At 42.6% G+C, this 12083-nt stretch overlaps 1 protein-coding gene across 1 annotated transcript; it reads right to left on the bottom strand.

Moving 5' to 3' along the window:
* Positions 1-1031: 1031 nt before the first annotated feature.
* LOC120045595 (heparan sulfate glucosamine 3-O-sulfotransferase 1-like) lies at positions 1032-1937 on the bottom strand. Its single transcript, XM_038990496.1, has one exon. It carries the CDS (start codon positions 1935-1937, stop codon positions 1032-1034), a length of 906 nt encoding a protein of 301 aa, XP_038846424.1.
* Between the last annotated feature and the right edge of the window lie 10146 nt (positions 1938-12083).

The raw sequence follows: 12083 nt of genomic DNA, 5'->3' as shown, positions 1-12083 counted from the left end.
AGCCAGGAAGCATAGGAACTGAGAAGTGGTCTGTGGTCACCACCTGCAGAACCATTCCTTTATTGGGGGTGTCTTGCTAATTGCCTATAATTTCCACCTTTTGTCTATTCCATTTGCACAACAGCATGTGAAATGTATTGTCAATCAGTGTTGCTTCCTAAGTGGACAGTTTGATTTCACAGAAGTGTGATTGACTTGGAGTTACATTATGTTGTTTAAGTGTTCCCTTTATTTTTTTGAGCAGTGTATGTTTCTCTGCTGTTTATGTTGAATAATCACACTTGTGAAACGGCATCTTACATACAGCACAATTCCTGTGAGAACTGCTACAATAAGCATTTGATTTACTGGCTGCTTCTACAGCCTAATCAACTGTTGAACACTGAACAGTGGTAAAATACAGGAAGAGCTCTTTGACTTCAGCTTGCTGACTCTTGTGATTCGGCCCCTTTTGCTGCAGGCACTACTTTCAACGTCCAAATCCATTAGTGATTTCTGTACTACTAAAGCGGCGCTCGAGGGAAACCATTTCCCTGCATTAATGTCCTTCTTCCACCGCAGCGAATCAAATGCTTAGCCTAATGCCTCAGTCTACCTTAGCATGCTCTCTAAATAACTCAGGTTAGGAGCTGGAGAGCAGCACAAATAACCAAGGGAGAAAAAGATCCCATTCCACTGTTATATTTTTAAAGCAAAACAATTTATTATCAAGTACAGCAATATCAAACAAAAGTTAAATCAGGTTCACAAATGAGTTTTTCCACAATCTGCATCACTTCACTTTTGGCAGGTACAATACAGAGAATGACTTCAATCTTGGGGGTTTTTCCATGTTAGTTTGTAAGTTCTTGCTTCGTAAATGTGGAACTGCTCTGTTGACACCAGAGCAGAGTAAAAGGCGATTGACAGGGGTGTTTGGGTGTCAGAGTTCGTAAAGTGTTTCTCCCCCTATAACACTGGTCAGTCAGTCCTTGAACAGTCATATGTGGGCCAGGGGGAACTAGTCCTCATAGGTAGAGGAGTGAACTGCCTTACTGCCAGTCAAAGGAGCGCTTCACCAGCCGGTAGAAGTTATGGTTGTGCTCCCGGAGGTAGGAGCGTAGCTGCTGCAGCACAGTGCCGTTGACAGCCGGGTGGGGACGCCCTTTGGACTCGTGCAGGCAGCGCTCTCGCCCTTCACTCCGGATGCAGTAGAACCCCTTGGTCTGGTTGAAGTAGAAGTTGGAGGACATTATCCTGGGGGGCAGGTTGAGAAAACGCTCCACCTTCTGTAGCTCAGGCAACGGGTCCCGGATCAAAGTATCCCCATCAACGATGTGGATCTGCTCTAGGGGGAAATAGCGCAACCAGTTGCTCATGTGCAAGTCGTAGAGGCTCCGCTGGATGGCCTTATAGCGGGTATTGAGGGCTCCGCTGCGCACCAGCAGGTTCTCAATGGCCTGCACTGGCTTGTGGTTCTCCAGGCGGTTGAAGTAGACCTGGGTGTAGTCTGAGATGACACGTTCAGTTGGGTCCCGCAAGATCAGCAGCAGCTTGATGGAGGAGTTCATGGCACGGATGCGTTCTGGCGCCAAGGCAGAGGTGAAGTAGCCTGGCGTCTTCTCCACTGTGATCTGGTGTGGGTAGGAATATGGCATCAGCTCACGGTACCAGTCAAAGCCCTTAGCGTAGTTCTCGTCCCAGTCGAAAAAGTGCACCTCTGTGGCAGCGGCAGCGACCTCAGGGTGGATGTCCAGCATTTCCAGGAGGGCGCGTGTGCCTCCCTTGCGCACCCCAATGATGATGCTGTGGGGGGCACATTTACTAGTCCCCAGGGGTGGAGACAGAGTGACATTAGCTGTGAGTCCAGGGCCTAGATCCAAACTCTGAACAACATCTGGTGGGGCAGCATATGCCTGGAGAACCAGGAGGAACACTGCTACCAGCAAGCAGGCCATGGTGAGGGAGGGTGATGAGAAGATGGTCAGAGAGAGAGGAGATCAGAGAGGGATGTCCTGTTGTTTAGCTGTGGATCAGAGCCATCTCTCTGAGATCAAAGATGACAGGAAAGGAGAAGGGAGCGGTTTTTGTCTGCCATTGAACATCAGAAGAAGGATGAGGAGGAGGAGAAACCACAGCCAGTCCAAAGCACATCTGGAGAGACAGAAGACAAGAAGAAAAGAAATGGACTTAGATCTTCGCATCTGAATAGCTAGCATAGGCCCAAAGCACTTTCTTATTTTACCTGACAAAGCTTTCTAGTAATTCATAGAATGTATGTCTGACTCAAGTGTTTCCTCTCCTTCGGTTATCATTATTCATCTCCCTTTGAGTCCTTCTATCTCCCTCTCAGAACTCTCCTTCCCATATCAAGAGTCACTTACGTTTAATTCTATGCTGTAATTTGACAGGAATATATATTTTTTTGCTCATTACAAAATGTGGGCCAGATATGTGAGAGCGTGACTCGGGGCCAAAACAGAGGTCACACTACTTCAATCGTGTTTTACCGCTTCATAATCCTCACTCAAATCGATACAGTTAATATCCGCCCTGGAACATTTCAATCCAGACAGCATAGGTAGGTTTTAAGGACAAAGTGTGGCTGTAGAAATACGAGGAGTTTTCAGTTCTGGATAACTTAGATTCTCCATACACGTGAAGCAAGATCAAAAGCAAGGCCAAGTGAAGGATGTTATGTATTGGGACAAAGTATTTATGTTCTAGTGGGTTTCTGTAGCCTTAGTTCTAACGCTAAGTATCATGGGCACTGAAGTGGGTTGTTGAGAGTAGACTTCCTGAAGTAATGTAAGATGCACAACTCCAGTACATACACTCGTTGCATCCAAAATGATTTCTCCATCCCCATTCCTGCATGAGTCTAAAGTTAATCTGAAGAGTCAAGATACAACAAAGGTAGGACTAGGACAGGAGGACTATGATTTAAAATACTGGATACACTGAACAGTTGAATACTTCTGACCTTAAAAGTCTTCTCAAATACTTTCACGGGGAAAACATTTCTCCGTGACAGTCAAAATAACCGCTCTGCTGCATAAACATCCAACAAAAACCAAAAGGTCATGGTAAGGCTCTATAAATATTACTTTATCATTTCCACTTTGCTGTTTCCCAATATTAAATCAACCACTACCATGGCTATGATTGAATAAACAGAAAGCTATTGCTAAGGAACAACAGTAGTCACAGCCCACTCTGGATGAACCCTCCCACTCCCTAAACAGCAGAGGACAAATCTGTCCCCCACTTCCCAGAGGGTTGTCTGTTCCCACAGAGCCACTACCAGCCTCCCCCGCTCTCTAATCAGGTCTTCCCATTGCAGACTGAAGGGAGTGATACCTGGACAGCCATAAAGCTCTAATCTCTGGCCAAGGGGGTCCAGGGGGCTGTGGATGTTAAGTATGGGGCTGGCTAGGTAGCTGTGGGTATGGGAATAAGGCTGGGGGCTCGGCCAAGATGTGGAGTTGAGGGCTTGGGCTACGTATAAGGTCTGGGGCCGGGGTCAAGTATGAGGGCTGCGGCATGGACTAGGTATGGGGGCTAGGGCTATAGGGGATGCAGCCCTGAGGGGGCTGAAGCACTGTGGATAAAGAAAAGGTGCTCTACTGTGAATGTCTGCGCAGGGAGCCACTTACGCGCTGTGACAGGCACGCCTGCCTGTCAGCGCTTCCATGGCGGAGAGCTGCCAAGTCCAATGCTAACAGCCAGGCAGCCAGGCGACCTTCCTGTCTTATCCAATTCCCCTCACTCCCTCAGCACACCGCCACCTGGAATGAGCCATTGTTTCACATCCCGCTGAGCCGCATTGCTTTATTCAAGACTTGATGCATATCTTCAGGTTTTCATTCATCACACAGCCGGCTCGGCACACCATCTCAGCATCTGGCAGAGCCTTTAACTAAAAATATTGGACTATTGGAGATAGAAACGGAATACCGACAGATTACAGACAAGAGACTGGCAATATACTTAGTCCAGAACGAAGTAAGAGGTCACGTTGCAGTTGGCTGACTAACACAAGATATTGAATATACTTGCCATTGTAAAAAAGAAAAAGAGACATGAAATCAAAATGCCCATTAACACCTGCAATCATTTACCTACGACTATCACACACACGTGGCGCTGCGCTGATCTTCTGTGATCTCGTTTGTCAGTGGCTGCAGAGACTGTGGCTTATTACCTCATAGCATCATCACGGAGAGCCTGAGCTAGTGTAGCTCATGGTTCGACCCTATTATTCATCATCCTAGGAGGCACAGAGGGAGAAGCCACAGGTTTCCTGTTCCACAGGAACCCAACTCCCACTAATTACTCAAACCAGCCAGCCAGTTATATCTAAGGCATGGTCTAGAATAGATCCCGACCGATATGTGATTTTTGGGTCCGATACCAATTTAGGGAGGCAAAAGTCACCAATTACCAATACATCTCCTGATATATTGTTTTTTAGATGTGGAATGAAAAACCTCTTTTACATAAATTGAGCTCCAGAGGATTTAAAATATATATTACATGACCAAAAGTATGTGGACACCTGTTTGTCGAACATCTCATTCCAAAATCATGGGCATTAATATGGAGTTGGTCCACCCTTTGGTGCTGTAACAGCCTCCACTCTTCTGGGAAGGCTTTCCACTAGATGTTGGAACATTGCTGTGGGGACTTGCTTCCATTCAGCCACAAGAGCCTTAGTGATGTTGGGCACTGATGTTGGGTGATTAGGCCTGGCTCACAGTTGGCGTTCCAGTTCAACCCGGGCTCAGGGCTCTGTGCAGGCCAGTCGAGTTCTTCCACACCTATCTCTACAAAACATTTCTGTATGGACCTCTGCACGGAGGCATTGTCAAGCTGAAACAGGAAAGAGCCTTCCCCAATCTGTTGCCACAAAGTTGGAAGCACAGAATCGTCTAGAATGTCACAAATTTGAAGGGGTGTCCACATGCTTTTGCATATACAGTATAGTGTACTCTAAATGATGATGTCAATAATAACATTATTTAAGAACATTTTATTTGTGGTTTACAGGATATACACCAAAAATAAACTATATCCCCTATAAATACGACAGGAAAAGTTTAGTGCACCTTCTTAGGTACAACTTAAAGATGTGTCTTTCTATGGTAGTGGATAAGAAGTATGCAAAAGTCGTGGTGCTAAACCACCACAAGGGTTGGCTGGCTGAATGAATTAAACTTTGTCTCAAAGTAAATCTGCACTGCTCACAAATAAGCATAAGCGTTGAAATGCAGTAACATGGCGTTCATAATAGGTGTCAGCATCAGCATTTGCCTTGAGTAGATCTACTACAGTTTTCAAAACAGCCAAAGGTCATGTAAACACAGTGGTGTGTATTCATGAATGCCAAGGGAAGCCAGGCTTCTCCAAAAACTTGACCAAGAAAAAAAAAAACATACAAAATGTCTTTCGTCTATCTGTGTTTCATACATTTCCTTCAATTCGCAAGAGGCTGAATGTACCCCACTGGAGAAAGCATCCAGGCTAACAAAACAGCACCCCTCTGTCTCAGTATGTGTAGCGTATCTATCTGATGCTGTCTGTCCAAAAAGAGTATGACATTGTTGCCGCCCATAGCATTGAATTCAAAGGAAGCCAGCGAGCATTTGGCCTCCCTTGATAATTAAAAAAAATAAAATAACAGCCAATCAGCGTTGGGGCAAACTGAGTGTGAATTCAGCTGTGAATGGTCCTGGCGCACCAAAAAAAAAAAAAAAAAAAAAAAAGTAAATGGAAGCCAGTTTGGATTCAGACCAATGACATTGAAGTCAAATGTCATTAACAGAAAAAAACGTGAATTGTTGCATCTCATTGTTCACCGGTGGCTAGCTAGTTAAAATGGTCCCTTTCCTAAATTAGCCATGGATGGAGATAGGGATTTGGACTTGTGGTTCTACTTAATTCTCCGTACTGGCCAATGATTATAATGGCGATTTTGAACCAACCATTACATTCATGCACTGTTTCCCTGACCTGAGAGGATGGAAGTGCAACATGTAGCTAGATGTAGTATGCTAATTTTAACTAGCTGGCCTGGCGCATCGTTGCCCATGAAAGGAAGTTAGGCTTGTGAGCAAGCATTTTAGCCAGGTAGTCTAGTACAACAAAAATGTAAAGCATTTAAAGCCTGTAGTCCTAGACCATTTAGGCAACATGACACACACCACAGAGACACATTTGAACTTAGTGGGGCAAAAAAGTATTTAGTCAGCCACCAATTGTGCAAGTTCTCCCACTTAAAAAGATGAGGCCTGTAATTTTCATCATAGGTACACTTCAACTATGACAGACAAAATGAGAAGAAAAAAAATCCAGAAAATCACATTGTAGGATTTTAAATGAATTTATTTGCAAATTATGGTGGAAAATAAGTATTTGGTCAATAACAAAAGTTTCTCAATACTTTGTTATATACCCTTTGTTGGCAATGACAGAGGTCAAACGTTTTCTGTAAGTCTTCACAAGGTTTTCACACACTGTTGCTGGTATTTTGGCCCATTCCTCCATGCAGATCTCCTCTAGAGCAGTGATGTTTTGGGGCTGTTGCTGGGCAACACGGACTTTCAACTCCCTCCAAAGATTTTCTATGGGGTTGAGATCTGGAGACTGGCTAGGCCACTCCAGGACCTTGAAATGCTTCTTACGAAGCCACTCCTTCGTTGCCCGGGCGGTGTGTTTGGGATCATTGTCATGCTGAAAGACCCAGCCACCTTTCATCTTCAATGCCCTTGCTGATAGGAGGTTCACTCAAAATCTCACGATACATGGCCCCATTCGTTCTGTCCTTTACACGGATCAGTCGTCCTGGTCCCTTTGCAGAAAAACAGCCCCAAAGCATGATGTTTCCACCCCCATGCTTCACAGTAGGTATGGTGTTCTTTGGATGCAACTCAGCATTCTTTGTCCTCCAAACACGACGAGTTGAGTTTTTACCAAAAAGTTATATTTTGGTTTCATCTGACCATTCTCCCAATCTTCTTCTGAATCATCCAAATGCTCTCTAGCAAACTTCAGACGGGCCTGGACATGTACTGACTTAAGCAGGGGGACACGTCTGGCACTGCAGGATTTGGTCCCAGCTCTCTGCAGGTCATTCACTAGGTCCCCCCGTGTGGTTCTGGGATTTTTGCTCACCGTTCTTGTGATCATTTTGATCCCACGGGGTGAGATCTTGCGTGGAGCCCCAGATCGAGGGAGATTATCAGTGGTCTTGTATGTCTTCCATTTCCTAATAATTGCTCCCACAGTTGATTTCTTCAAACCAAGCTGCTTACCTATTGCAGATTCAGTCTTCCCAGCCTGGTGCAGGTCTACAATTTTGTTTCTGGTGTCCTTTGACAGCTCTTTGGTCTTGGCCATAGTGGAGTTTGGAGTGTGACTGTTTGAGGTTGTGGACAGGTGTCTTTTATATTGATAACAAGTTCAAACAGGTGCCATTAATACAGGTAACGAGTGGAGGACAGAGGAGCCTCTTAAAGAAGAAGTTACAGGTCTGTGAGAGCCAGAAATCTTGCTTGTTTGTAGGTGACAAAATACTTATTTTCCACCATAATTTGCAAATAAATTCATTAAAAATCCTACAATGTGATTTTCTGGATTTTTTTCCCTCATTTTGTCTGTCATAGTTGAAGTGTACCTATGATGAAAATTACAGGCCTCTCATCTTTTTAAGTGGGAGAACTTGCACAATTGGTGGCTGACTAAATACTTTTTTGCCCCACTGTATGTTGATTGGACTAAATTGTTTTTGGTATCTTTTAGTTGTCACTGTATTAGACTAAGCAATAGTTGTTTAGTAGTCCGAAAGTGTTGGAAACACTACCTTACTTGACCTACAGCATGGTCAAGCAACTGTTTGTTACATGCAAAATGTTTTGTGGACTTCACCGGACAGATGTTTCTCTCCAGTTTTGTAATGAAACAAATGTGTGGTTGAATTTATTCTGCCACTGTCTTTTTATTGTCTCCACCTTAGGCCTGTATATCACGGTGTCAAGTCATATGAACACATAGGTTGTACTATGGCTTTTTTTCTGGCTTGGCTTCCCCAGTGATTTTTCCCACGCACCGCCACTGTGTAAACTAACACTTTATGGCAACCTTGCAATGAGAGGGTCAGTGCTATGCGGGATCCTTGGGATGAACCCTAAACCCTTACCCTAAACGTAACCCTTACCTAACCCTAACCTTAACTATTTTAAAAAGTCAACTTAAAATGGGGTAACGTTAGGAACGTCCCAAGGATTCCGCATAGCACAGACCATGAGAGTATGCTATGACAAGCTAGCGGTTCATTACAACAATGTTTTCTTACAGAACCCATATGTACTGTACATTACACTGTTATTCAATGCAAAATGTATTGGCTATACATTTTAACTTCAAATGACGTGTTGATGACTGAAAATATTTATGCAGGCAAATGTTTGTCACACTCCTTTAAGTCACAAGTTCTAATTAAGCTAGCTAATTTCCCCCCAAATAGGACTAACTTCGGACACTCTCTAGCAGTTAGAGGTTTAAATCACCTCAAACTCAACATTTAAATGGACTGGAAAATAACGGTAGGTTTCGCGACTAAAGACACCCTTCTAGCTGGCTGACCACCGATTTTCATTGCAATTTATGCAAGTTAGGTTTTGAGATTTTCAAAAAAGTTAGACACATTTTGTGGGAAACGCTGTATATTGTCAAATTTGAATTCACAACAGACCACACATCATTTAATATCCAACTTTTTACCTCTGAAATATAGCTTTTTTTTCCTAAACCGCTTATCAAAAAGCTGATAATATTTCCACTGAAATGTCAAACATGCTATTTGCTAACCCGTTGATGGCTTGATCACAAGATAACACTGTTGAAGGTTATATATATTTCTTAAATATGCCGATAATATGGGGTGCTACGCTAGCTAGCTAACGTTAGCTACTTATCTCATCCTGAATGCAAGCACATGGCCTGAATAATAGATCTGCGCCAACTGCTTTTTGCAGATTGCATATTTTGGAACTGAAACTAAATAAGCACACTAGCTATAATACGCCCCAACAGTGCTCTTTTTGTATCATGGTTGAGTGTTCACTTTGGCGCCAGTTCAGTGTTGGCACATAAGGAGCACCGATTGCTAGCTAGCGAAGCTAACTACCTTGCTGGCTAGCTAGCCAGTTAACGTTAACTAAGTGAGAATGTGATGAGGACAGGGCTGCTTGCTTGGTGAAGTGTACTTTTCACTATTTACTTAGTGGCTGTGGCAAGCTACTCACCGTCAAACCACCATGTCTAATCTCTCTCACGCTATGACCTAGGGCTGAATGATGTTCAACGAGCGGCTCGTAGAGCGCCCTTTTCGGGAAACCATTGAAAATGTCCAAAAATTACCACAAATGAGCAGACATACTTGTTTATTCTATGTATATTGGTGCTTTTTCTGTGGAATAAAGCGGGATACAAATATTTCTCATTCATATTCAGTGGTTTCCCATTCTGTTTCATGTGGCGAGCAGCAGGTATTGTACTGCAACGTTTGTTTTCTTAAAGAGTAACTTTAATCTAAAACCAGATGTTTTTGGCTTAGTTAGTGAAATACGTCAATTCTGGTCTTTACTTTGACAGTTCGTTACAAAAGTGATATATATATTGTAGTAGTAAATCTAGCTCTTTTTGCCCCTAGTGGTTCAACTCTGCCATTGAAATTGGGATGTAGAGGCGCCTCTACGTTATTTCAAGGGAGGGGTTTGGTAATACACTTCTTGATGTGCTGGGTGGTACCGCCTCAAGACTTTCTATGAAAGCAGGTGACAGCGCGCCTTATTTGGCAATGGTGTTTGTAAGTGGAGTGTGTCAATATGTTTTGCATAATGCTTCCTTGAGTAGACCACTGACATTACATAAAATGTATAAAGGCATTAAGGCACATTTCCACATATTACCAAATTCAACATGTTTGCTAACTGTATGTTTTACACAACAAAAAAACATGCAGGCTTTGATGATTATATACGTTAATATTCATAGCAACATTATCATAATAATAAATGGATGACAATGGTGATCATGGCAACACGCTCTATTCCCCCCCACCCCTTCACTGCTATGACTGATGGTGGCCCAATCCACTAAACAAATTGGGTCATAGTTCATGAGTTCTAATCCCACAAGGGGATTTTTTTTTTACCCTTTATTCACCATATTCATCCTGTGCCCACACACTTCTAATTCTGAAAAGTGAAAGCATACCTGTGAGGGGTTACGGTGGTAGTAGTTTTATACAGGTTTTATACAGGTTTTTATACAGTTCCCAAAACCAATCTGTGAGTTAATTTGACCATTGGAAAAATAGCTACTGCATCAATACAGCAATGTGGGATGGATTGAATTGAGCCCATTTCATTTCAAAGTGATGATTGTAATTTTCTTCCCAACACAATACTACAATAAACGTGAGTCCACATTTCAAGCATTTTTTTTTTTACCTGTTGGGGATTCGAAATTACACTACACGTGGCTATAGACGTCAGGAACTCAGCACCTTAACACTGTGAGCCAACTGTCCAGAGGTGTATTTACTCGTGATGCAGATCATTTTATTATCAGAGTATGCCAGTGAACTTCTGGTAAGTATACTTTAGTGAGAAAGTGTTGGGATCCTGTACAACTACATTTACTCACCCCCAAAATGATAATTTTTTTATGCGCTATTCCTATGAAGGTAAAATAGTGCCTTAAGTGTAAAAGCATGTACAGTATCATTTGCTCATGTACAATAGGAGTTGCACCTGTATAATCAGTAATGTTTTTGCAAAAAATATTTGCAAACATGTATCTTTTTATGAGAATAAATGCAACAACACTTGCAAGAACATAACGTGTTATGAATAAATACAACAATTGCAAGCATGCAACAAAACTTGAGAATTAATGCAACTAATTTACTAAACTTGCGACTGGTGAATCTTCTTCTGTATATCAAAACCACATTTGCCGATGTCGAATTCGTGTGCTCAGAGTTACGGCACTAATTTAGCAACTAATCTTGGCCAAAAACTTTGTAGTCGTAAAAAAAAAAAAAAAGAATCTGCAAGAAAGCAGCAGAGAAATATGCGAGCTCTAGTGGACAGGGCATGTTTTCACGTTTCATAGGGTTCCGGTCTGGAAGCACTCTCTCCACTGTGCTAAATATGGATAGAATTTGTAAAAATGACTAGCTAGTTCAATGACATTGACAGAATTTGAAAGCTACAACAAGGCTTTGGTGAGGAAGACGAAGGGAAGAATTAAAGCGAGTGTTTCCACATAGCATGACCGTTACACAGCTGATGCTAGCTAGCTAGCATTAGAGCTTTCAGGCTAGTCTATCAAGTGGTTCTTACATTGTGTAACAGAGCAATAGGTCTAGCTATGTACTTGTCATTTGGTTGAGTCTAACATTAATTTAGAAAATTGTTTGCTCGGTGTATATTTGGTGTGTAGTTGGTTGGTTATGCTAGTTAGCAAGCTGAGATCAATGTTAGCTAGCTTGCTAATAATGTTTTGAGGAGAACAGGCTAGCTCCCTGTAGAATCAAGACAAGAGGGGATGGGGAAGAACGTGAGATGTGCAGTTGCTTCATCTGGCTGAAGCAGTGCCCAGACGAGATGACAGAGTTACCTGCTACAGAGATTAAAAAAAAGTGAGATCTCTCAGATTCCTATCTTGATTAGCTAGTGAGATTTCAATGTCAAACCAATGCAATGATATTCATTAATATTGGCTTCCTATGTGAACTGCTTTTCCTGAAAATGTCCATCTCAGGGACAGTTGGTCACACCAGGCCAAGCCACACATCCAAACAATGCCAGCAGGAACCCTACTATCTGGGTTATTTCATAGATTTGATGTCTTCACTATCAATCTACAATGTAGAAAATAGTAAAAATAAAGAAAAACCCTTGAATGAGTAGGTGTGTACAAACTTTTGATTGGTACTCTATGTGCATGCACGCAAACATTTTGTATGGGCCTAATCATAGTATTACATATAGAATCGGAGCCTAATTCTTCCTATTTAAAAACGTGGTAGGCCT

The sequence above is a fragment of the Salvelinus namaycush genome, chromosome 4 (genome assembly GCF_016432855.1).
Source record: "Salvelinus namaycush isolate Seneca chromosome 4, SaNama_1.0, whole genome shotgun sequence".
In the NCBI taxonomy this organism is placed as follows: domain Eukaryota; kingdom Metazoa; phylum Chordata; class Actinopteri; order Salmoniformes; family Salmonidae; genus Salvelinus; species Salvelinus namaycush.
The sequence above is the reverse complement of the archived record's forward strand: the minus strand, read 5'-3'. Positions and strand labels throughout refer to the sequence as shown.